General features: G+C 31.6%; 1 protein-coding gene across 1 annotated transcript in view; it reads left to right on the forward strand.

Annotated features, from left to right (window-relative positions):
* LOC111713088 (uncharacterized) overlaps positions 1 to 15,722 on the forward strand; it is a 20,410-nt gene extending 4,688 nt beyond the window's left edge. Inside the window, exons 2-14 of the mRNA XM_023487882.1 lie at positions 442 to 514; positions 999 to 1,063; positions 2,530 to 2,609; positions 8,471 to 8,564; positions 9,443 to 9,507; positions 9,698 to 9,745; positions 9,833 to 9,953; positions 10,628 to 10,713; positions 12,823 to 12,869; positions 13,594 to 13,663; positions 14,022 to 14,088; positions 14,580 to 14,633; positions 15,057 to 15,722. Of these exons, the coding sequence (XP_023343650.1) occupies positions 2,584 to 2,609; positions 8,471 to 8,564; positions 9,443 to 9,507; positions 9,698 to 9,745; positions 9,833 to 9,953; positions 10,628 to 10,713; positions 12,823 to 12,869; positions 13,594 to 13,663; positions 14,022 to 14,088; positions 14,580 to 14,633; positions 15,057 to 15,113 (735 nt within the window). The 5' untranslated portion in view covers positions 442 to 514; positions 999 to 1,063; positions 2,530 to 2,583 and the 3' untranslated portion in view covers positions 15,114 to 15,722. The remainder of the gene's footprint in view (positions 1 to 441; positions 515 to 998; positions 1,064 to 2,529; positions 2,610 to 8,470; positions 8,565 to 9,442; positions 9,508 to 9,697; positions 9,746 to 9,832; positions 9,954 to 10,627; positions 10,714 to 12,822; positions 12,870 to 13,593; positions 13,664 to 14,021; positions 14,089 to 14,579; positions 14,634 to 15,056) is intronic.
* The last annotated feature ends 12,066 nt before the right edge of the window (positions 15,723 to 27,788 follow it).

A 27,788-nucleotide genomic window follows, 5' to 3' on the forward strand; every position in this document is an offset into this window, starting at 1 on the left:
CCCCCCTCCATTGAAGATAAAAGGACCTTCAACAATATTTTCAATGGAAACTTAAATAAAGTGTGCAAGAGTGTACACAGGAATAAATCAAGGGGGAACCAGATATGCGCGAAGTGGCAAAAAATGGTTGCCCCCCCCCTTGATCTGTAAATTCATAACATTTGGCTTCTTGGATACTTCTCTCCCTCATACAAAACAAGCAGCAAAAAAATAGAAAACTAATTTTTATGTTCCTTACTCTTCTGCAGTTTCAGATTTTAAAAGATAGATAGCTTCTACCCCTTAAAAGGTCTAGAGAACAGTCCCTTGCCCCCCCCCCCTTGTACGCCCTTGAAACTGCACTCTTTGATACTTAAATTTAGAAACAAAAACCTCATTTTACCTCGTAAATTACAAATTACGTACACAGTTCCATTAAACTGTGATTTTATCGTTATTTAGATTATCGGGGGATTTGATGATGTCATCTCAGATTATTTTGGTCACCCAATCCATATATGTGAAACTTCAGAAGGTGACAAATATTTTTAACATTACGGAAAGGGAAATCGACGAAAGAACACGATTTCCTAATTGTGGTCTCGATGGGAATCAGTTGCATTGTTAGCTCGAGGGACCCGTTTATAAACATTGAAAATGACAATTGTCAAGTTTGTAACCGCAACGTTTTTGTGAATTAAACCTCGTATTGGCCGAATTTGAAAAATGTTATTCAATAAGATTTGACTATTTTCCTTTGATTTTACCTAACTCTGTCAATTGTGTCGCAGAGATATATTATTTTCGTCGAAATTGAAACGGCAAAGTATTGTTTGAGGTAGATGTTGTCCAATTTGCATAGATTTTACGATTTTTCTTTGGCATTAATGGAATTTTTAACGTTTAAGCTGATATGATGTAATTGAGTGTCGAATTTGCACAATTTTAGCGAATTTTTGTTTTGTTTGTTGCAAATTTATTTCGTTTTTTTCGGCGAATTCTTACCAAATAATTTGTAGGGTTTACCAATGAAGCAACTTACCGAGCAATCGGAGTAGATATAGTAAACTTTGAACAAGCAAAGGTAAATCATTTAATTACTTAAAGGGAGTGACCGGCTATGTAAGGTGGTTGAACTGAGTATGCAGTGTTGTGGAAAACTTCTTTCGGATTCATTTGAGACATATTAAATTGTAAGATCTGTAAATCCTGAGTTTGAGCGCAAATTCGACGTTCAAAACTCTTACTTTGGGGGTGGATACGTTTTTAGAATTAGTTTTTTTAAATTATTAAATAACGACAACGAAAAATAAAGTAAAAATTATACATTAATCTAATTAGATTTTTAGGAACATATTTCTCAAAAGAAATTTGTCAATAAATCAATGCTAAAATCGATAGCTTCGTTGAATTTATTCGCAGATTTCTTCAAATTCTTCAAATGTCGTCTTTTCAATAATAATTCTAGAAAATCTGCGAAAATCTTTCTGAATAATGAGAAACCAGAATAATGAGAAAATAGAAACTAATAATTAAACAAGATTACTTATTTTCGATGATAAGATTAATTTTTATTTTCTCAACATGTTCCTATACATGACATCCGTAGTTTTTGTAGAACTTTTTTACATTTTATGTCGTTGTTATTTAATGACTTTAAAAAACAAATTCTGAAAACGTATCCACCCCCAAAGTAAAAGTTGTGAACGTCGAATTTGCGTCAAAACTCAGGATTTACAGATCATTAAAAAGTGTTATTTGTCTCAAATGAAACCGAAAGAAGTTTTCCACAACACTGCATACTCAGTTCAACTATACCTTACATAACCGGTTACTCCATTTAAATACAGGCGTTGTCGTTTGTATTTATTACTAACATTTTGATTTGATTCCTGCCAAAATTTTATACGGCAAAGACACATAAACACGAATACAAAGAAAGTTAAGTTTATTAAAACAGCTTCTCTTTGTTTACTTGTAAAATTTAATTGTAATTTAAAAATTGCTTGCTTAATATTGTATCAAAAAAATCCCCGATCACATATATACAACATATATAAACAACATATATAGACAACATATATAGACAACATGTTTCACTCTTTCCTGCTTTGATCGCTAGTGTATTTGAATATTTGTGTTTAGTTTATTCCAGGGGATTAAAATACATGGATTAGATATGTTCCTGCTTTGACCAACAGGGGATTTGAACACTTATGCTTAGTTTGTTCCTGACTTGACCACCAGGATCGTTGATAACATTTATTTAATTTGTTCCTGCTTTGACCACCAGGGCATTAAATTAAATACATGTATTTGGTATGTTCCTTCTCTGACCACCAAGGGATTCGAATACATGTGTTTAGTATGCTCCTGCGTTGACCGCCAGGGGGTTTGAATACATTTATTTAATTTTGTCCTGCTTTGACCACCAGGGGATTTAAATACATGTGTTTAGCATGTTCCTGGTTGGACCACCAAGGGATAAAAATACATGTGTGTAGTTAATTCCTGATTTGACCACCAGGGGATTTAATTAATTGTGTTTAGTATGTTCCTGCTTTGACCGCCAGGGGATTTGAGAAAACAAAAATTCCAAAATTGATGTACGCTCAGATACTTACTGCAAGGTAATATAGTGGTGAAGAAGTTATGAATATGAAATGGATTGTAGACGTAATTCTTATTCAATCAATACTCAAAGTTAGAAAATCAAGGACATCTTATTCAATACTCGAAGTTAGAATAAAAGGACATCTTATTCAATACTTGAAGTTTGAAAAAAAGGACATCTTATTCAATACTTGAAGTTTGAAAAAAAAGGACATCTTATTCAGTACTCGAAGTTAGAAAAACAAGGACATCTTATTCAGTACTCGAAGTTAGAATAAAAGGACATCTTATTCAATACTTGAAGTTAGAAAAACAAGGACATCTTATTCAACACTCGAAGTTAGAATAAAAGGACATTTTATTCAATACTCGAAGTTTGAAAAAAGGACATCTTATTAAATACTCAAAGTTAGAATAAAAGGACATCTTATTCAATACTTGAAGTTTGATAAAAGGACATCTTATTCAGTACTCGAAGTTAGAAAAACAAGGACATCTTATTCAATACTCAAAGTTAGAAAACAAGGACATCTATTCAATACTCGAAGTTTGAATAAAAGGACATCTAATTCAATATTCGAAGCTAGAAAACAAGGACATCTTATTCAATATTCGAAGTTAGTAAAAAAGGACATTTTATTCAATACTCGAAGTTAGAAAAACAAGGACATCTTATTCAATACTCGAAGTTAGAAAAACAAGGACATCTTATTCAATTCATTCATGAATTCAATTCAATTGTAATACTGTGAATCGGACCACTCTTTATATGGAGGGTCTCTTAGTCTTGGAATCCATATTCCTTTTTAAAATAATTTTAATCATGAGAGAACTCTAAAATGTGTTTTCAATGCTGCAACCTCCACAAATGATGAGAATTAAAATATTTTAGAAAATGTTAGATATAATGTCCTTGTCTGATTCACAACGGTATCCATGAAGCCTTAATTCAATAAATATTATAAACAACAACCTAGTTATTCTAGCTTTAAAAGGGTTTAACTCTCCATTGTATCTGAAGTGAGAAGTGCCTAATCAGTTTTGTGGAGAAACCACATCATTAAAAACAAAAACAAAAACCTTGAATATTTAAATCATACTTGATCAGAAAAATCTTTTAAAGGTACCTTGGGCCACTCTATCAATATGGAGAGTCACAGGAAACATGTTAACCGACTTATAGTTCCGATGGCAAAGATGCCGGGTAAATAATTCTGGACTTTTGATGTTCGACATCGGCAAACATGGGTCACTTAAAATTACGTTTAAACAGCTACTGAAAAGGTTCATAGAGAATGAATAGATACATTGTTTAGAAAAAGGCTACAATAAGAATAAAGTAATATCTTAGATTCGTCTCTAAAATCTTTTTCTTTGTGGTTAACTCTGCACGTTTATAAATTGCCCCATAAATCTTTACAGCTGTCAATGTACCGGGGACCGGGATTTCTTAATTAGAACCTATAAATCTTTACAGCTGTCAATGTACCGGGGACCGGGATTTCTTAATTAGAATCTATAAATCGCATCTATATATTGCTAAAAAGAAGATATCGACAGAATATAAATGTGTGTATGTTACTTATACAGAGTCCAAATTTAATGAATTTGAGCCGCGTCTCAAATCTGCCAAAAACCGGTTTCAATTGAGCACCGGCTTGAATCTCGAAACATATTGAATACAATATTAAGTGGAACCAACCATATTTGAGTCGCGTCTAAAATTTAAGCCGTAGCTCAAATTCTTTAAATTTGGCCTCTGTTTAATCTAAACCTCGGAGACATCGAATGAATTTATAAATTGCCATTTTCTGATTCTATTGATTGATAACAGACTGCTGCAGATATTTCGATAGTTATATGAAGCTCTTTAAAACTGCCCCCCCCCCCCCTATTTATTTATTTTAACAATTATTAAGATTTATGTGTAATCGTATAAAACCAATTAAAAAATTGACAATACGAAATTTTATGAATTCTGTCGATGTCCGCCCCGAAGTTCCGGGGACAAACCAAACCAGATATATCACGATTTTTTAAATTTTGCGTTTATTCTACCGACAAATAATTATGTGAAACATTTCAGTTTTATTCTAACTTTTGTCAAATTCCCTTTAAACTTTTATAATTCTAGAATTCTTCCCCGAATACCAATAGAATTGTGCCAAATACAATATAATACAATATTTTAAACTTTCATCTTCAAACAGAAAATGTTCAACTAGACAGCATCAGAACAGTGGATTGAATATAAAGATACTAAGAGTTCCACAACGATAACTCATACAGTGGTTGTCAAAATACAAAGACGACAAAAACAGGGCGTACACAGAAATTTGTTCAGGCGGGCTTGAATATTCCCTTTAAACTAATAATGTTAAACATAATTAGAAAAGTGAGGTGCAGCTATCCACGATTACAAAACTTTTGAAAGATTGCAGAAGTAAAATTTTCGATATTAACAACTTTGAGGAAAACCCCTTTTTTGTAAAAGAAATAATATGGCTTGTAGATAAAAATCAAAAACCAAAAAAACATTTAGAAAAAGTATTTTGAATTTTAAATCAATTTGTTGGTTTAAAATTTAGATAAATTATTGCTTAAAGTTTTTAGGGAATTTTTTCAGAAATTTGAATAAGAACTAGATATATTAGCATTGTAAGGAAATTTCAAAGTTCATAATCATATAATTTACGAAATTAAGTAAAATATTAGAAATTGTAAAGAAAAATGTTGAGAACAAATTGATTTAAATCCTGGAAATATTGAATTAAAAAATGTTTATTAATACACTAGGTAAAGGTGGTTTGGAATTATAAAAAATATAAATATAAAAATATAAAAAGTGATTTTTATTTACACATTTACAAACATGAACAGATTTTGCAAATTATTAAAGTTCTTTTGAACGTTTTGTATCAATTTTAAGACTGGTTCAACTTAAAAGTGTCGCAATGCCTTGGGCTTTGGTTTAATCTCATTAACTCACGTACGTAAACATTAAATTGATATTTCAACAAAGTTGAAAAGTTTGTTGGTTTATCTTTATTTACGTAAACAGAAACCATACAAAAAAAAACAAAGTAGCACATTCTTATCATAAAAGCTGCATACACTACAGTCTTAAAGTTGTAGTCCATTTCATAGTCTGAAAGGAATATAAGGAAAGTCCCGTTTCCTCCTGCTGTGGTTTAGTTCTTAGTCTGAGAGGATGAAGACCTCAAGAGTAAGAAGAAGTAGAGTAAGGATAGTCTCTGATACTCCAGCTGTAGTCCAGTTCTTATTCTGAGAGGTAGAAGACTACCAGAGTAAGGAGTAGAGGTAGAGTAAGGATAGTCTCTGATACTCCAGCTGTAGTCCAGTTCTTATTCTGAGAGGTAGAAGACGACAAGAGTAAAGAGGAGAGGTAGAGTGAGGATAGTCTCTGATACTCCAGCTGTAGTCCAGTTCTTATTCTGAGAGGTAGAAGACTATCAGGGTATGAAGGAGAGGAAGAGTAAGGATAGTCTCTGATAATCCAGCTGTAGTCCAGTTCTTATTCTGAGAGGTAGAAGACTATCAGGGTAGGAAGGAGATGAAGAGTAAGGATAGTCTCTGATAATCCAGCTGTAGTCCAGTTCTTTTTCTGAGAGGTAGAAGACTACCAGAGTAAGGAGGAGAGGTAGAGTAAGGATAGTCTCTGATACTCCAGCTGTAGTCCAGCTCTTATTCTGAGAGATAGAAGACTACCAGTGTAAGGAGGAGAGGTAGAGTAAGGATAGTCTCTGATACCCCAGCTGTAGTCCAGTTCTTATTACATAAATCTCCGGAACAGAAACAGTTTCGGATCTTTTCTTTGTCGGTATCAATTTCAGTACATTTCATTTCAATCATCTCTCCAGCTACATATGGAATACAGCTACGAAGGAACAAGTCTTCGGAGTCTGGACTCGATACTTTAGAAATCATGCAGCCCTCTGTTTCTTTGGGACATTCTATTTCCGATCCAATATCTGTTTCACTGCATTCTTCTAATATGCTTTCACAGATATAACAGTTTAAGGCCTGCGAATAGCCACAGATGAATATTAGGAGAAGGATTGACGTTGGCTTCATGGTTATTGTTCATCTACTATAAACTATACAACAGTAAACTTTCCTTTTACTATATGTTAAATAGTATAGTGGGCGGTTAAAACCGCAAAAAGTTAAAAGATAAAAACTTTGAAACCACATTTTAAAGCTTTTCTAGTCTGTTGTCTCTATAGGGCGTAAAACACACATGAAGGGGCGGGGNTATTTTAGTCATTCAAAAAATTAAAAATTTCATGCGGAAGGAAGTGCAAAAAATGCGTAGTTTGCATGTTGGACCCAAAGAAAAATAGTAGGAGAAGAATTACTATCAGTTTCATGGCTAGAATTCTCATAAACAACGATCCAGCAAATTACTTCTTTGAAACCAAAGCTAGTAAAAAGTGGAAATTAGTTCTGAAAATGTATATGTCTGGGGCTGCAAAAAGAGTTTTTACAGTAAAATAAACGGCCAAGGCGTGTGACACTTTAAAGTCGACCCGGTATTGGAAACATATGTAACTTTTTATAGCAGTCTGAATTTATGTGTATAGTGTTCTTTAAATGATTGTTCATATCTTACTTTAGAGATATGTTAAGAATATCTACTGCACTGGTTGAAGTAGTCCATGCAAGACAACCAACTGTCATTCATAAAAATTTTAAATTTTCTGTTAATTTTTTTGTTTAATTTGTTTGTTGTTTTTTCAGCCGTTTTTTTCGTTAGTTTTTGATGCTCTGGGGTAAAAATGAAAAACTGACATTAAAAAGCAAGTTTTTTATATCTATTCAGTCCAAAAATTCATTTTTTTCCTTACATAAAATTTTTTTCCCACTTCAGCATAACCTTTAGAAAAATGTTTGCCAAAAGATTTTTAAATTAGAGGAGGTGGGGGGATAAGTTTTTTTTGAAAATAAATACCCCTTTAAAGTGTAAATAAATGTATTAATTGTATTAAGTAATGTGATGGTGATTATATACTTAACACCATATTACATTTACCTGATATTTTTATATAGAAACCACTAAATATGTGACCGTCTATAGAAATACGGACCTACTAATTTTGAAAAGAATGTTTGTTACATCTATCTTACGAACTGTATTAAAACCAGAAAAAAAAGATAAAATATGAAAATTTTACTTTTATCTTCATCTGTATTCTTCTCAAGAGTTTGTTCCTTCGTTTTCTTCTTTCATCATCAGTTCTTGGATTTTGCACAATTTTTAAGCGTTTTATACAATTCAAGAAGAAATAAATTCCTAGTATTTTAAAAAGAAAAGAATTTCTTTGTTAAAATTTGTCAAAAAGAAGAAATATCTTTTAAATTTAAAAACTTATGAGAGACACAAATGTGCTATATGTATCATTAATAGTTATTAAAATACAGTTTCAATTGTGAGGAAATATTAGGGTACTATGTTGAACTTATTAACGTAAATTATTAGAAATTATTGAAAATAAATTTTGATCCCTAGCTTATTTTCGTCAAGTATCATAAGTTATTAAAATTCAAATTTAAAATATAAATTCATTGAAATCTTAATTTAATCAAAAATGCATGTTAAAGATATTTTTTCAGGCTCAAAAAGTGTTTACATCTGATTATTTCTCTGTAAAATCCTATACGCAGGAAACACAAGTCACTTTTGCATGGAAACCATATTAAGAAAACAAACAGTTTAAACAGATCTCTAATTTAGCCTTGATCAGACAAAGTGTTCAAGGTTAACGTTGTAAAGCAGAAAATGTCAGCATTACATTGCGGGTCACTTAAAATTAAGCTTACAGTCCCTTTGATGATAATACATGTTTTTATATTTAAGGAAAAGATCTCTAGCTCGTGAAAAGTACAAGGTTGAATATTGTGATTATGGAATGCAGAGTTGTCAGATGGTGGTGCAGAGTAATATTAGCAAGGTAAATATATATATAAATAAAATATGTATAATGTATTTCGACATTTAAATTTATAAAGTTTTTTTTTACAATTCGGTCGAGGACTAAAAGATCTGAGACTGTTATAAATTTAGCCCTGCATAGTAAAGTATACTATTATAGTACAGTACAGTACAGTACAGTACAATACAGTACAGTACAGTATAGTACAGTGCAGTACAGTGCAGTACAGTACAGTACAGTGCAGTACAGTACAGTACAGTACAGTACAGTACAGTACAGTACAGTACAGTACAGTACAGTACAGTACAGTACAGTACAGTACAGTACAATACAGTACTCTGCCGAAATGAATAAATTTAGTTCAACTGCTAGTGCCTTTAACGATTTGACAAGCCGTTAATACTGAAATGGACCGTTTATTGCTGTGCCATTAACGATTTCATAAACCGTGAATATGGTAATAGTATAAAAGCCCGATAACAGCTGCGCTGGAGCCATTAACAATTGTTGAAAATTTTCCGTTCACATCATTAATAACATTAAGATCGTTAACTAATTGTAATTTAAAAAACGGTAAATGTCGTTAAAGAAACAAACGTTCCGGTCTTACCTTCAAAACTAATAGCTACCTGAAATTTTTCTTTTTTTAACAGTTGTAACTAAGGGTTACCGAAACGGCTAGAAAAAAATGGAACTTTCCCAGCCCTAAGTGCAATATACTTTTTATACAATTTCAATACCTTACAGTACTGCAGTCCTTGAACTTTGAGGCAAAGAAAACAAATTTAAATATTTTTGGCTGTGAAATTTTTTAGAAAAAAATTCTTATTTTTAATTTCACCTTCCCCCCCCCCCTCCTCCTTGAAAAATAAAATAATGTGTTTTATCACATTTAGGAATGTCATCTAGTGAGCACAGAACACTATCAAATGCTTAAAATCGATCCCTCAGTGATCTCAAGGAAATAATAAAATTTTTTGTTTTCAAATTATACATTTGATCCAATTCTTTTATTTGTCCTCGGCTAAAACTGTTTTGATAACATTTTTAAAATGTTATTCCTTTTCCTCAGAAAACATGAAAAGTAATTTAATAGTAATTATTTAATTATAATTATAATCTTCAAAGAAAATTTTTTTTTACTGAAACAGTGTTTTTGAAGAGCTGAAACCCTTAGCTGAAAAGTGGATTGACAACAGGTAATTTCAGATATTTTAATGATTAATAGTTTTTTTTAAAAGTTCCTGTGTGACAAATTTTGAAAGTTGTAAATCCCAAATGTTTAGAATTGAGTTGGTTGGAACTGCTGTCTACGGGTTGAGAAAGTACACACGTGGAGCTTGGCTTCATGCCCATCTTGATCATTTGAGAACTCATGTGGTCTCCGCCATTTTGAATATTGCTCAGGTAGTTCATATGGTCTCCGCCATCTTAAATATTTCTTAAGTAGAAATGTGGTCTCCGCCATTTTTAAATGTTGCTCAGGTAGTCACGTACAGTCTGAGTTACTCTAAATATTTCTCAGGTAGTAATCTGGTCTCCGTCATTCTTAATATTGCTTATGGTAGTCATGTGGTCTCCGCCATTTTAGATATTGCACAGGTAGTCATGTGGTCACATGATCCCCCACATTTTAAATATTGCCCAGGTAGTCATGTGGTCTCTATCATCTTGGATTTTTCTCAGGTAGTCATGTGTCTCTCTCTGCTATTTTAAATATATAGAATTAGACACCCCTTATTTAAAAGGGGAAAAATAATAATAAAGTGTTTCAGTTTTGACTAGTTTTGGGCAAAACACCTAGAAACTGTATCCCATTGTTATTGATTGTTATTGAACGTGTTAACAACAAAAAAACAGATCACCTCATTTTTGGGTTAAACACTTTTCTTTTTATAAAAATCAACGGTTTGTTTATTATGAAAATTAAAGAACGAATGGAAAACAATCTTTTTTCCAACAATTTGACATCGCGGCCCATTTTGTGTGTATTGCATTGTTTTGCCTAGATGTCGGCCATGTACTTCAAATGAACCGTTGATTTAAATTAATTGAGAAACTAAACAAAGTATAATATCTAGGATGTTGACGAGGACTGGCCTCTACAGATAGAAGATCATCAAGGAAATAAATACGAGATTATTCTAGCACCAGGGGACATGGTTTGGTAATATCATTCTAGTACCAGGGGACATTGTTTGGTATTATTATTCTAGCACCAGGGGACATGGTTTGGTAATACTATTCTAGCACCAGGGGACATGGTTTGGTAATATCATTCTACTACCAGGGGACATGATTTGGTAATATTATTCTAGCACCAGGGGACATGGTTTGGTAATATTAGTACTATGTTGAACTTATTAACGTNATGTATCAGGTGACTGTAAAATGTATTTAACTGGTTCCCATTGTATCACGTGACAGTAAAATATATTCAACTGGTTCCCATTGTATCTCGTGACAGTAAAATGTATTTAACTGGTTCCCATTGTATCACGTGACAGTAAAATATATTCAACTGGTTCCCATTGTACCACGTGACAGTAAAATATATTCAACTGGTTCCCATTGTATCACGTTATAGTAAAATATATTCAACTGGATCCCATTGTATTGTGTGATAGTAAAATATTTTCAACTGGTTCCCGTTGTATTACGTGATAGTAAAATATATTCAACTGGATCCCATTGTATCATGTGACAGTAAAATATATTTAACTGGTTCCCATTGTATCACGTGACATTAAAATATATTCAACTGGTTCCCATTGTATTACATGATAGTAAAATATATTCAACTGGTTCCCATTGTATCATGTGATAGTAAAATATATTCATCTGGTTCCCATTGTATCATGTGACTGTAAAATATATTCAACTGGTTCACATTGTATCACGTGATAGTAAAATATATTCAACTGGTTCCCATTGTATCACGTGACAGTAAAATATATTCAACTGGTTCCCATTGTATCACGTGACAGTAAAATATATTCAACTGGTTCCCATTGTATCAAGTGATAGTAAAATATATTCAACTGGTTCCCATTGTATCATGTGAAAGCAAAATATATTCATCTGGTTTCCATTGTATCCCGTGACAGTAAAATATATTCAACTGGTTCCCATTGTATCACGTGATAGTAAAATATATTCATCTGGTTCCCATTGTATCACGTGATAGTAAAATATATTTAACTAGATCCCTTTGTATCACGTGATAATAAAATATCTTCATTTGGTTTCCATTGTACTACGGGATAGTAAAATATATTTAACTGGTTCCCATTGTATCACGTGATAGTAAACTATATTTATCTGGTTCCCATTGTATTACGTGATAGTAAAATATATTCAACTGGATCCCATTGTATCACGTGATACAGGGTGTCCCAAAAACATGGGAATTCAGTGACGAATTCGATATCGTCTTTGTTATGAATTAGCATTGTAATACCTAATTTCAAAAGCAATAATATTATTATGTCTGCTAGAGTTTATTTTATGAAAAGGGTAAAAGACTGTAAAGATGTGTCTTTAATGTCTCCGCAAGATGAACAGTGAAGACAGACAAGTTTACTCTGTTTGTATACTGCAATTTTCTTGTTTTACTAAGTACAACTGTATGCCTTCAAAACATAAACAAACAAAATGTAAACATAGCAGACGAAACTCTAACAGATTACAGCTTTCTCAGTAGGCATCACTACACTAAATCAAAGAATTATTTGAAAAGACGATATCGAATTCGTCACTGAATTCCCATGTTTTTTTGGGACACCCTGTAGTAAAATTTATTTATCTGTATATTGTATCTGCCAAACGCTAGATCTACAACTTTTTGGGAATTAAGAAAGTTTTAACTAACACTCACACTTTAAATTTTTACTTTTAATGCTAAAAAGAAAAAGATTTGTACTTTCTCATTAAAAACTGCTAAAATCTATAAGAAGAGGTTACAATTTATTTGAATAAAAGTAATCATGTTTCTAATTAAGTTGAACTTGTGGCGGCTATGAAAGTCGTCTTTCATTTGAAGAACTTCTCGCGGCAAGGATGAAGGAAGTGGGAGTTTGCTAATAGCCACGATATATATTTATTTATTTTAACTTTGTAACTTTAAAATCAAATATAGTTAGTCCTTAGTAAATACTCGTATTATTGCTATCCGCCAAAAACTTCTCCATATAATCAGAAACCAAATCAAAGAAGTAGTAATTATGACTTTTTTCTGATTTTTATTTCAGAAAATTAATGTATATATTTTGTTTAGGTATGAGTCAGCTAAGCTTATTCATGCTAGGATCAAACCATTTAAAGGAAAATATCAATAATGTAGTTTTTTGTAAAAAATTCTTTTAAAAGTATTTATCTTCTTAACTTTAGCATAAGAGAGTTTTTAATTCCCTAGAAGAAAAATGTTAAAGAAGAGAAAAAAAATTACATTTTCTAAAACAAGATTTCTTTAAGATAAAGTTTGATTTTAAAATACCTTTATAGGGAAGAAAATTATGAGCGACAACTAAAGCATAATTCTATACCAAAAATGAAAACGAACTGAGTCCTTGTCACAAATGAAAGATTCCTATATCTTTGCTACCAAATAACCAAATACGATCAAAGATTTTTAAATTATGAATTCTGTTTGAAATATTAGAGGTTTTCACCATAAGGTTGCAATGATAAGAAAATTTGAGTTTTTGAAAAAATCAGTTCCTTTGTCTTTTATTATTGAATTTTCATATTTGATATTTGTGTTTGCAGGGAGGTCATATGAAAATATATTTGATATTTGTGTGTGCAGGGAGGTCATATGAAAATATATTTGATATTTGTGTGTGCAGGGAGGTCATATGAAAATATATTTGATATTTGTGTGTTCAGGGAGATCATATGAAAATATATTTGATATTTGTGTGTTCAGGGAGATCATATGTAAATATATTTGATATTTATGTGTTCAGGGAGATCATATGAAAATATATTTGATATTTATGTGTTCAGGGAGATCATATGTAAATATATTTGATATTTATGTGTTCAGGGAGATCATATGAAAATATATTTGTTCACTACATGCCTCGATCTTTAAACTGGTATACAGAGGACGTGGGGTAATAATTTTATTTTAAAAACGGGATAAATTACAAAATAAAATAAGTCTTTTAATGTACTGTAAGCGAAATTATAATTTATCCTACATTTAAAGAGATGAATTTAACTGAGTAACAAAGAGGGAAGATATCAGTATTTTTCTATTTAATAAGTGCTGAGTTCAGCTCCTATGCTGCCTGTATTCTTTTAAGTCCTTTTAAAAATGTGACCATAATTAAAACAATTTAATTTTGAATAGCAAACCTGTTAAAAGTTAAAAGGGTACCTGTTAAAACGGATATGCCATTTTTTATTAAATCCACAACTTTAAAATTATTTTTAAGTTTGTCCAGTTTTTTATAAACATTTGTTATTTAGATTAACATCGGAACCTTCGAGGATAATTACAATAAGTGATCTAGAAAATGCAGAAATAGAGTTCAAGGTATTTTCAAGCACTCAGATTTAAATAGTCAAATTTTTTTTTGCAGTTTTTTTTAATTTAATAAAAATTTTCTCTTTTATTACTTACTGTTCTGGTGTAAATAAAAAGTTTTACATTAAAATTATTTTTTTATTAATTTATGAAAACATTTTTATTAATTTATGAAAACATTTTATTAATTTATGAAAACATTTTTATTAATTTATGAAAACATTTTATTAATTTATGAAAACATTTTTATTAATTTATGAAAACATTTTTACATCTGAAATTCTTTTCATTTTATGCCTTAATTTTTCTTTTGCCAAATATTCTTTTTTCTTCGTTATTTAAAATATTATTTTTTGAGTTTTGTTTCTAAATGTTTTACAACTAAAAAAATACAATTTTATTGTTTTCAAATGTCTTGATTTCAGAACAAGATTTTTTTAATATTTTTTCAATTCATTTCACTTCTTACAAAATTCTCTTAATTAGCTAATGTTGTAAAGGAACAAAGAAAGAAAGCTCGAGATGAACTTGAAAAAAGAGAAAAATCAATGGAGGGATAAATAGATATATAATTAATAAAAATGTTATATATCGCCCCCCCCCCTCCAGGCTCTCTGCACCTCTCTCTGTAGAAATGTCAATTTTATCTTTTTAACTTTATAATTCTCCTTTCTCTAACTGTTAACCTTTCTATTTTTTATTTATTAACTATAAAGCAATAATCAGAACAGCTTCTCAGTTTTCATATAAAACTATCTATTTATATATATAAATGTATACATATTTATCTATCTATTTATCTATCTATCTATCTATCCATCAATCTATCTATCTATCTATTTATCTATCTATCTATCTAACTATCTATCTATCTATCTATCTATCTATATATCTATCTATATATACATATATATATGTCTATCTATCTATCTACCTATCTACCTATCTATCTATTTATCTATTTATCTATCTATCAGGAGAAATATTCAGCACTGTCTGTGGAGGAAAGACTGGCCGTGTTATCAAAATTATAGTTTTTTGTCAAATTCATATTATTCAATCTTTCCATGAATATCGCAAAATATGTATATAAAAAAAATGTTGTATTCTGGAAAAGTTTTTTTTTAAAAATATTCTTTCTTTATTTAGATCTTGTGGAGATTATGAGAAAGTAAATTAAATTGTGTAGAGTGCATACATTCATCTACATTGTTTCTTTTATTCAATTTCCTTGCTTTTCTTCACTCAGAAAGTTTAGTAGAATTCAGAGATGGAAACCTCTGAATAAAATGTGTTAAATCTATAAACAATTGTAGAACTCAAAGAAAGGAGTGGCTCGAAATGAATAAAAAGAACCTAAAATAGCTATCTACCAGGGATGGAACTTTGTTCCCTAAACTAATAATCCCGATTAACTGCGGCTTCCGAACATACAACAAAGAAACCGTCACCCAAAATCAAAAATAATGAAAAATCTCTTTATATCCTGAAAAATACATTTAATTAACACGGTTACAAATTGTGAAAGTAATTTTTATAATAAAAAAAATGCTTAGGATCTAGTATTGGGAAGACGGGCACAAATTGGATATAAACAGTACTAAAATGACGTTTTTAACTTCTGAAATAAAATGGCAATTGAATATAAACGTAAATCACTATTTTTATGTAAATATTATTCTTTTGTTTAACTTTTTGAAACTGTATTACTGCACGTAAAGTTGTTTATACTATCTGAGAGGTAAGGTTTGGTTTGGTCCCGGCTCCGAGAGAAAATCTAAGTTAAAGACGACTTTACAACCGAAAACTCATTGTTAAGGGTTAACAACAATACATTCTAACCTTATCTGTCTATATATTTGTTTGTTTGTGTAAAACAGACGTCAAACGGCTAAACCGATCGGGCTTAACATTTTAAAGGCAACCTTAATCACCCCAGGGAGGGATGCTTATAATTACAAAAATTTTTATTTAAAAAATGTTTTTATCTTTGTAAAATTCTGGAAATCCAAAGTTGAGATGATTAAAAAAAATTAGATAACAGGAATACTTAACTAAATGCATTGATGTGTTAAAAGATTGCATTTAAAATTTTTTTCTTATTTTATCTTTAAATCTTTTCTTTATTTTTCTAGAAATTAAAAAATAAAAACTTAATCAATTGTTTTTTATATACTATGCTTGATAAAAAATTAATTTTTACTTTGAACTATCAGACAGAAATGAGATGGTGTAATTTATGGGACATTACTGGTCCGAATTCATGAGACATTGCTGGTCCGAATTTATGGGACATTACTGGTCCGAATTCATGAGACATTCGAATTTATGGGACATTACTGGTCCGAATTCATGAGACATTGCTGGTCCGAATTTATGGGACATTACTGGTCCGAATTCATGAGACATTGCTGGTCCGAATTTATGGGACATTACTGGTCCGAATTCATGAGACATTACTGGTCCGAATTAATGAGACATTGCTGGTCCGAATTTATGAGACATTGCTGGTCCGAATTAATGAGACATTGCTGGTCCGAATTTATGAGAGATTGCTGGTCCGAATTAATGGGACATTGCTGGTCCGAATTTATGAGACATTGCTGGTCTGAATTTATGGGACATTGGTGGTCCGAATTCATGAGACATTACTGGTCCGAATTTATGAGACATTGCTGGTCCGAATTCATGAGACATTGCTGGTCTGAATTAATGGGACATTGCTGGTCCGAATTCATGAGACATTGCTGGTCTGAATTTATGGGACATTGCTGGTCCAAATTAATGGGACATTGCTGGTCTGAATTTATGGGACATTGCTGGTCCGAATTCTCGAGACATTGCTGGTCTGAATTAATGGGACATTGCTGGTCCGAATTCATGAGACATTGCTGGTCTGAATTTATGGGACATTGCTGGTCCGAATTTATGAGACATTGCTGGTCTGAATTTATGGGACATTGCTGGTCCGAATTCTCGAGACATTGCTGGTCCGAATTCATGAGACATTGCTGGTCCGAATTTATGAGACATTGCTGGTCCGAATTAATGGGACATTGCTGGTCCGAATCTATGAGACATTGCTGGTCTGAATTTATGGGACATTGCTGGTCCGAATTAATGGGACATTGCTGGTCCGAATTAATGGGACATTGCTGGTCCGAATTTATGAGACATTGTTGGTCTGAATTTATGGGACATTACTGGTCCGAATATGGGACCTCATAGCTCAGAAGTGTTTTTTTCATGCTGAAGTAAGAGGAAAGAAAATGTATCTGGTTACATTTCGGACATTTAAAATATGTTGTTCTATAAAACATATATGATTTCAATCTACCAGATTTTATGTCATTTAACCACAGATTTACGTATGACAAAGTTTTCAAAATCGCATGAGAGATTGTTTATTTGTTAGTTTCATATTTTTTGTGTGACTTTCTAAAACAAATTTAAGAAAATTTAAAAATAATTTTCGATTGCAAAAATTGAATTAAAAAAATACTAAAAAATGGAAAATCGTTTTTTCAAAGATTTTGTATTACCTAAAGTTTTGGATTTGTAGATGAATTTTAACAAAATTGTGTTTAACTTCCTGCCAACCATAAAATAACTGCATTCAAACTCCTCAAGTGTACTTTTAATAAAAGGGACTGGACACATAATTTTAAAAATAAAAGAGGGGCATGCCAGATTCACAACGGGTTCCTTAATTTGATGAAAAAAATATGAAAGAAAATGTCTTTTCTAGCTTGAAAAGTGTTTAATTTTGTTGATTTCTCCATTGCTTTAAATCAAGAAATGTGCATGTCCCTTTTAAAGATGAAATGAAAATACCTAGTTTTCAAAAACAAAAACATGGATAATGGATATCTGATTCATAATAAATGCCATTAAGAAGGGTCACATATAGTCTCTAGACTACACATACAGTCCCTATAAACTACACATACAGTCCCTATAAACTACACATATAATCCCTATAAACTACACATACAGTCCCTTTAAACTACAAATAGAGTCCTTATAAACTACACATACAGTCCCTATAAACTACACATACAGTCCTTATAAACTACACATACAGTCCCTATAAACTACACATACAGTCCCTTTAAATGTCAAGAAAGTGCTGTATTTAGGGCAAACATCTAGAGTTCCTATTTGTAAGGAGAAAATAAATGAGAGAATAAGAAATCTAGTGCTCCTGTGCTCCTGTGCTCCTGTGCTCCTGTGCTCCTGTGCTCCTGTGCTCCTGTGCTCCTGTGCTCCTGTACTCCTGTGCTCCTGTGCTCCTGTGCTCCTGTGCTCCTGTGCTCCTGTGCTCCTCTTAATTTTTCCCGAGGCTCCCCCCCCCCAAGCAGCAGCTCTGGTCCTAGATATATATTTTTATTTTATGGCTCTGAAAAGAATGGTTTTATATTCTCCGGGATCTCCGGTGTATGGTAAAGTGTGAACCTTGAAGTTAGAACATCAATTATTTATCCAGTAAAATCTCAATATAATTCCTCATACTTACTCCTTACTCTATACTATACAGTGTTTTCCACAATAAATGAGACTGTAAAGACGACCAGAAAATATTTTTTGAATATGACGATTTCAATGTTAAATTAAGTCTTCTGTCTTGAATAAAATCTTTAAATGCCCTGTCTAGTGATTGAGCAAAGAAAGAAAGAAATTTACAATTTCAGGGAATCGTGAATATTTGGAAAAAGACAATATAAATTCCGAACAGTTGTCTCTGAAGTCTCATCTTTTGCGTGAAACCATGTCCCTGCATTTCCTCCTACTCTGTTATATACTAGCTTGGGTAAAATATACTGTTTCATGTCTTCTGTATCCTGTATCCTATGTTCTGTATCCTGTATCCTATGTTATGTATCCTGTTTAATGTTTTCTGTATCCTGTATCCTATGTTCTGTATCCTGTATCCTATGTTCTGTATTCTGTATCCTATGTTCTGTATCCTGCATTCTATGTTCTGTATCCTGTGTTCTGCATCCTATAAGATTAGATCCAAGTGAGAAAAACAAGGTATTATATCCTGGTGGTGTGATGTGCCAATTAGTTGGAGCTTTTTTCTTTTTAATTTATTCTCTTTCATTTTATTTCTATCTTTCTATCTTTATATCTTTCTATCTTTCTATCTTCATATCTTTCTATCTTCATATCTTTCTATCTTTATATCTTTCTATCTTCATATCTTTCTGTCTTCATATCTTTCTATCTTCATATCTTTCTATCTTCATATCTTTCTATCTTTCATCTCCTAGATTTTAGACTTTCTTACTTTCTCTCATACTTTTTCTATCTTCATATCTTTCTTTCTTTCATCTCCTAGATTTCAGACTTTCTTACTTTCTTTCATATTCTATCTATTTTCAGATCGTGCTCTCTTTCCTTTCCTAGATTTTAGACTTTCTTACTTTCTTTCATTTTCTTTCTATCTACATATCTTTCTTTCTTTCATTTCCTAGATTTCAGACTTTCTTACTTTCCTTCTTATTCTTTCTATCTTCATATCTTTCTTTCTTTCATCTTCTAGATTTCAGACTTTCTTACTTTCTTACATTCTATAGCATTCACACTGTTTTACTTTCTTTCATTTTTTAGCATTCAGACTTTCTTACTTTCTTTAATTTGTTCGTTTTTAGAATTTCTTACTTTATTTTACTTTCTAGTGTTTCTACTTTCTTACTTTCTTTAATTTTCTAGTTTACTTATTACTTTCTTTAATTTTCTATCCTTCTTATTTTCTTTCCTGCTTTCTTTTGAAAAGTGGTAAAAACTTCAGCCCCACCCACATTGTCAGAACTCTCAGCTTTTGATACTTGAATCTTGAAACCAGACTTGGGTTTGGATTTAGGAGATCTCGTTTTGGCTCTGGGAGAACTCACTTTCTCCTGTCTCCGGGACTCTGGAACCCTCACTGGTGTTTCTCTCAATTATACGCAGGTTCTTGAACATAGCATAGGCTTCAACTCCAGTAGGATTCTTGTAATCCAAACCATTCTCCGTCATCTTTGTTATCCAGGTCATATGAGTCTTGCGAGGTAATACCAGAGCCAGGCTGTTCAACGTAGCTCGGGAGTTCCACCTTAATCATTTCAACAATCGTCGACCATCTCTCCACACGTTGTAAAGGACCAGCTATTATTGTCATTTGCTCTAGACTTGGTTCGGATAACAAGATCATCAATAATATCACTAACAATCCTAGAGGCTCTACCATATTGTTGAACCAACCATTGTCTCATCTCTTGATAGGAGTCTGATTAGTTGATCAGCTTACTCTTGATCTCCTTAGATATTTGACGATTGAACGTGTGTTAGCTCTTCGTACCTCTCCCCCCCCCCCTTAATACTTCGTCTTTCTGCGTACTGAGAGCTCGGAGTATATTAAAGCACAAAATAAAAGTTAAAATTAGCTTGATATCTTATTTAACAAAAAAGTTAAAACCAATTAAAGCATGCAAGGTCAGGCCAAAAATTGCCTCGAGGCTGGAACTTTAGGAGGCTATAACTCAGTAACCAGAGAATTTTGGATTTGACGTTTCCTCATAATACGCTAGCTGTGTTCAAAATTTAAATAAAATCCATGACAATGACTTCCATGGGGTGGCTGACTTGATAAAGAATGACCCGTAATCTTCTCTATAAACAATATCTGGTCTATATGACATAGTGTCATACATGAGGTATCACAAAAAAAATAAACCGGTTTGGTTTAGCAGTTTTGACGTTTATAGGATAAAAACAAACAAAAAAGCAAAGTATAACATGAAGATTCTATTATATTATTTTACTTGTATTTTCCTAGTCTTGGACGTACTCCTGAATAAATGTTTATTTATGATATGTAATACAGTTAAACCCTAAATGAGCCATACATCGAAAGAATTTGTTAAATGTTGTCTTAACAATTTTTCAATGGGTTTTATACTATTTTACGTAAATCTCAGTATTTGCGAAAATAAATAAATAGCCATGAATATGCGGGAACAGTTTTAAAGAGCTCCATATTATCATTTAATTAAAAATCTAAATATCTACAACATTTCATTATCAGAAAGTGAAGAATACGACATTTGATGAATCCTTTCACTGTATGGCTTATTTAGGAGTTAACTGTATATAAATATATATTTGTTTCTATGAATATTGAGATGCATAAATATCAAATATTTTAAAGCACTATATAGTAAACACTAAACCAATTCCGGTCTTCCTTGCCATAACTAAAACAAAATCCAAGAGAATTGTCTCTCCTTACATTTTTTTTTTGTTAAACAAACATCGATTAAAATATGGTCAGTTGACTATTTTTAATACATACACATGACTTTGGGAGAGTTCAATACAAATATGAAAATGTTACCTAAATTACTGGGAGCTGGATAACTTTAAAGTGTCGCCAGACCTTTTACCGTAGCATACCGTACATTTTATTATTAAGATTTTAGCTCTAAAATCTATTTAGCCAAATACTGAATGATGTTTGCAACAGAATGTGTAAGTTTTAGTTCACAGTATAAGATGTTTGTCAAAAATACAATTATACATTGATGATAGAAGAATGGATGTTGTGCCAATTTTCCTTTTTAAAGTTTAAATGATGTTATTTTCAACTTTTTCAACTTTATTTCTGTCAATTAGGTCGAAATTGATCAGTTTAGAAATGCAGGTTTAAAGAAGGTGGCATAACTAACACCAGGTTGAGCATTATTGGGACTGTGAGCGTAATTTCAAGTGACCCTCTATACAAAGATGGCAATTTGTCCGATTCACAACGGTACTCTTGAAAACTAATCAATCATGTGCAAGATATTGTCGTTTTTTTGTAACACATTGGCCTTGGATTTACAGTTGGATTTACCCCACTAACTTTCTTAACTAACTTTACTTTTGTTGTAGCCTTAGATATGAACATTTTTTCCAACATATATTGTAACAACTTTTAAAAAAGCAAAAGTATACTTTTTAATTATAGCGACTATTTTCAACTATTTTAATGAAACAAAAATACAACAAATGACAGATTGTTTTTTAAACTGTAATTTCGATAGTTGTATAAATAAAGTGGTAGGCACTATAGGCATTACATTAATACAAAGAGACGACTGTTATATTTAAGTTTTTAATGTAAACAAACATTTTTTTAAATTAACAGTTTACAAGTAATCAAAGTGAAGCTCTTTTTAATTAACAACTTCTCTTGACTTCTATGTTTATATATATCCATGCTGTTTCACAGCTTGATATAAATCAAAATAGAGATCGAAAGTTGTCTTCATTCTATTGATATAATCGTCTACTACTGTACATGAATGATAATTTACAAAGATATTACTAACCACTGCACAGGTTTTATAAGGTATTGACCTTGAAGACTAAACTATACTTCTAGTTTGTTTATTAGCAGATTCAACCTCCCGGAAAATAGGATTTGATGAGATCTCTAAAGATCTAAGATCGTACTTCAAGGGATTCAAGATAGATTTAAGATACTCTGATGGAAACCTTTATGTTCGGTTTAATAAACCAAAAAAAACATTATTTACGAAAAATAAAATTTCGATCTAAAAAGGACTGAGTGGAATAGTATACTCTGATTACAAAGAAATATTCAAATTATACATTTTTTGATTAATTGTAAATTAATTCATAACTTTTTTGTAATAACATCCAAACTCTGGATTGAATGCTAGAACAAGGTTGATCGAATTTACTCTGGATTTAATGCTAGAACAACGATGAATTTACTCTGGATTGAATGCTAGAACAAGGTTGATCAAAGGAATTGAGTCTTTGACACAAACTCTGATTTTCTAATTCCTATATCTCTGCAACCCAATGTCGTAGACCTTAGATATTTCAAACTATGAATTCTGTTGCCTCACATTATCTTCGCTTGAAATATTAAAAGTCTACACCATTAAGTTCCATAGATATAGGGATTAGAAAATTTGAGTTTGTGACAAAGACTCAATTCCTTTACTCTGGGTTGAATGCTAGAACAAGGATTAATTTACTCTGGTTGAATGCTAGAACAAGGTTGATCGAATTTACTCTGGATTGAATGCTAGAACAAGGATGAATTTACTCTGGATTGAATGCTAGAACAAAGATGAATTTACTCCGGATTGAATGCTAGAACAAAGATGAATTTACTCTGGGTCAGGGGTATCCATCATCTGGGGAAATTAGACACAATCTAATCTAATGTTAGTTTAGAATGCTTGCATCTGGGATGGATTTTATAGAGATTTGAGTCATAACCTTATATGTAAGTTTAGAGATCTCACCCTGGAGAAATCCATCCCAGTCTGAGCCCTCTATACGAACCAACATTTTGGTAAATGCTAATCTCTCTAGGTGATGTTTAGATATCATGTATCCAGTATCTAGTATCCTGCATCCTGTAAAATACTGTATCGAGTATCCAGCAGGGAACAATAACATCGATCGTGTTTTTTTTAAGCGAATGAATAAAAAATTAACGATTTAATTCGGTTGAAAGATCTTAAAAAAAAGCTATCCGTGTTTTTCTGAACGAACGATTTTTATTAAAGTTTTGAAAAACGATAGTTTGTTATTAATAAACGAACGATAATTTTTAACTTTTCAAAAACTATAGTTTTTTTACATAAAATGTACGATATTTTATTAAACGATCGTTCAGTGAGAAAACAAACAAAATCAATAGTTTTTAAACGATTCAAAAACACGAACGAAATAAAAAATATGTACGTAGATCGTATGTTTGATTGTATATTAAAAGGGGGAGGGGGAATGGAAGATTGATCAGTTCAGTCAACACTTAACTTTCGTAGAGTGAACACAATATTGTGACAGGATAGTGTTTAAAACAGAAATTGTATAATAATTTGAAAAATTTATTTTCGTACATGGGAACATCTTTGCTCGTTAAGAGACCGTTCACTTATTTGAGTAATTTGGGTATTAGCTGTTAATGTCCCTTTGTTTGAAACACTATACTAGACGTTTTTCAGCAACAACAGCCCAAAAAATTTTAATTTATCGTACTTCAATGCCATCATGTGATAGCTATTATATACTAAAATATCAAAACTTTTGATATTTAAGTTAGCCATGAATTTACGTTTTTCGTATTAAACCGTGTAAAATGTATAACGCTCTCTACGACAATCAATCCAAAATAGTTTATTTTAAAACTTTCGGTGCAGGATGGGAGAACCAGAGGACGGTTCTCTCTACACATACATAGCTTCATGTCAGTTCTCCAACCGATATCTGTTATTGCCAGAAAGGTCGAAAATACTAGCCCCAAGGATGATGACAACCCTTAATCAGTTGTCTTATTTATTATCAACTACCCAATTATAATTTATAATCCTGTTCCAGTATGCGCACAACATTTAATTTTTCATGCCGCGTTCTCAGCCTTTTACAGAAGAGCAATACAAAATGTTCAATGCACTAAAAAAATATTATGTTAAAAATAGAACTTTTATGACATTTACAATTAACTATTATATGCTTTTTTCTAATCCATGACATCGACAAAAACATCAAATAGTGTATAGACAAAAGGATTGTCCCGTACTGCGCTCGAATTCTGAACGATAAATTGGCTTTTTCGCCGGCCACAGTTGTCTATGAAAAGTAAGACTAATAATAATCAATAGCTAATAAACTATTTAGCAATTAAAATTGCAAAATGGTTAAGCTAGACTTGAGAAATAACGAAATATTAGCAAACCACATTAATTCTTAATTTTTTGTTGAATTTATATTTAACAAATCATTTGTTTTCACCAAATAAGCCCCAAACCAAACCAAGTTTCAAGTTGATTTCATTTTGATACTAAAGGAAACAACTATAGATATATCTTTAAGGAACCCATTTTCCCAAGGAACTTTTGCAACAACTCTGAACCCCCTCTCTAAGTCAATTTGTTTATTAAAATAAGTTTATTTTTCCAAATTTCATCCGAAGTGCTAACTTTAAACGAGATTAATTTATTTTAGAGAAATAGTTTTTAAAATCGCGTATCTACTATCTACTACATTATCTACAACCTACTATCTACTATCTACTATCTACTATCTACTATCTACTACCTACTATCTACTATCTACTATCTACTATCTACTATCTACTATCTACTATCTACTATCTACTATCTACTATCTACTATCTACTATCTATTATCTATTATCTATTATCTACTATCTACTATCTACTATCATTATCTACTACCTACTATCTACTATCTACTATCTACTATCTACTATCTACTATCTACTATCTACTATCTACTATCTATACTACCTACTATCTAATACCTACTATCTACTATCTACTACCTGCTATCTACTATCTACTATCTACCTATATATAGAATATCTCTAGCAGATTAAAGCCTACAGCTTGTGTGAATATTTTATGCTAGGATTTCAAGTTGAATGCAAAACAACTTCCTAAACTTTATAAAATATTCCGCATTCTCTCTAGCTTCCTAACACCTTCTGTATTCTCTCAATTGTCTTCCTAATACCTTATATGTTCTCTCCTAGCTTCCTAACATCTTTTATATTCTCTCATAGCTTCCTAACACCGTTTATATTCCCTCCTAGCTTCCTAACACCTTTTGTATTCTCTCATAGCTTCCTAACACCTTTTATGTTCTCTCCTAGCTTCCTAACATCTTTAATATTTTCTCCTAGCTTCCTAATACCTTTTGTATTCTCTCTTGTCTTCCTAACACCTTTTATATTCTCTCCTAGCTTCCATAACACCTTTTGTATTCTCTCCTAGCTTCCTAACACCTTTTGTGTTCTCTCCTAGCTTCCTAACACCTTTTTTATTCTCTCTTGTCTTCCTAACACCTTTTATATTCTCTCCTAGCTTCCTAACACCTTTTGTATTCTCTCCTAGCTTCCTAACACCTTTATATTCTCTCTTGGCTTCCTAACACCATTTATATTCTCTCATAGCTTCCTAACACCTTTTATGTTCTCTCCTAGCTTCCTCACCCCTTTTATAATCTCTCCTAGCTTCCTAACAACATTTTATATTCCATCCTAGCTTCCTAACACCTTTCATATTCTCTCCTAGCTTCCTAACATATTTTATAATCTCTCATAGCTTCCTAACACCGTTTATATTCCCTCCTAGCTTCCTAATACCTTTAATATTCTCTCCTAGCATCCTATCATCTTTTGTATTTTCTCCTAGCTTCCTAACATCTTTTATATTTTCTCCTAGCTTCCTAACATCTTATATATTCTCTCCTAGCTTCCTAACAACTTTTTATATTCCCTCCTAGCTTCCTAACATCTTTTACATTCTCTTCTAGATTCCTAACATCTTTTACATTCTCTCCTATCTTCCTAACATCTTTTATATTCTCTCCTAGCTTCCTAACACCTTTTATATCACTTCCTTAATGAAGAAATTAAAAGTAGATAATATTCATAAATAATAAAAAAGTAAATAATAATTGTCAATAATAACCAATCATCAACATTAAAATTATAGTTTGTCTAGATGCCAAGAGTGTACAATAAAATCTACAACCCCCCCCCCCCCTTCCACCTTGAAATCATGAACGACCAATATAATAAAGCATAACTATGTTGTGTATAAGTATGAAGGTGTAAGTAGGTATCTAAAGATTGGTTGCAGAGAGAGGAGGTTTTTAATCTCAAATCTCCGCAGTTTATCTCAACATCTCTTCACATACACATATATCTCATCTCTTCACAAACACATATATCTCATCTCTACACATACACATTAATCTCCAGTTCATTTTCATTTCATATTTTTATTCAACTACAAAGCATGAGATATTACAAATAAGCAATCACAATTTAATATGCAGTTTGGACCCGCCTTACCAGAGAAGGTTGTTTTGAGTGGTTGGCCCTAAGTTAGTTAACGATACTGAATAAAATTGGTTACACATATCAAGTTATGTTTTTGGATAGGTAAGGAGTTGATTGGAAGGAAGGAGACTGTCAGATGATCTGTGGCAGGGTGAGATCAGAGGGATTAATGTAGAGATAAATTAAAATACAGGGATGGATGGTGGATACACAAACACAAATAAGCTAATAAAGTTTCAGTTTTCTTAGTTTTTGATATAAAATTTATTCACACGATATACGACTAGGTTTTTCCCATTTAAACCTCTCATAATTCTCAAGATAAATATTGATTGCTCTTTGTTTAAATATTTTTGCAGATTTAGTTTCTTTAAGCAAATGTTCTAGCTCCCTGAGAATTTTTCCAATCTAACCTCTTCATTTCGAAATGATAATTGAAAACCAGAGAATCTTCAAACCTTAACCCTTCCAAGGGGTAAAATATTAAAATTTTATGCTATTAGAAAGTCAAAATATTTAAGTGTTGAAATATCAAAAAGTTAGAATATTAGAATTTTAAAATAAAGTGAAAAATATATTTTTTTATATGTGTGAGGAAAAAATAATAGCATAAAAATATATCACTTATAAAATGCAGCATTTAATTTCTTTCTTAAGTTGTAAATTGTAAACAATAAATACATTCACATTATACAACATCCTGAATTCCAAGTTTTCTAAAAACTATAAATTGTATAAAATAAATTCTCTATATTTCCCTACTGGGTGATGTTTCTACACACAACCTTCTCACATTAATGTAATCAAGACAATATAAAACCTTTCCAAAACTT

Source organism: Eurytemora carolleeae, unplaced genomic scaffold (assembly GCF_000591075.1).
Source record: "Eurytemora carolleeae unplaced genomic scaffold, Eaff_2.0 scaffold1374, whole genome shotgun sequence".
NCBI lineage: Eukaryota > Metazoa > Arthropoda > Copepoda > Calanoida > Temoridae > Eurytemora > Eurytemora carolleeae.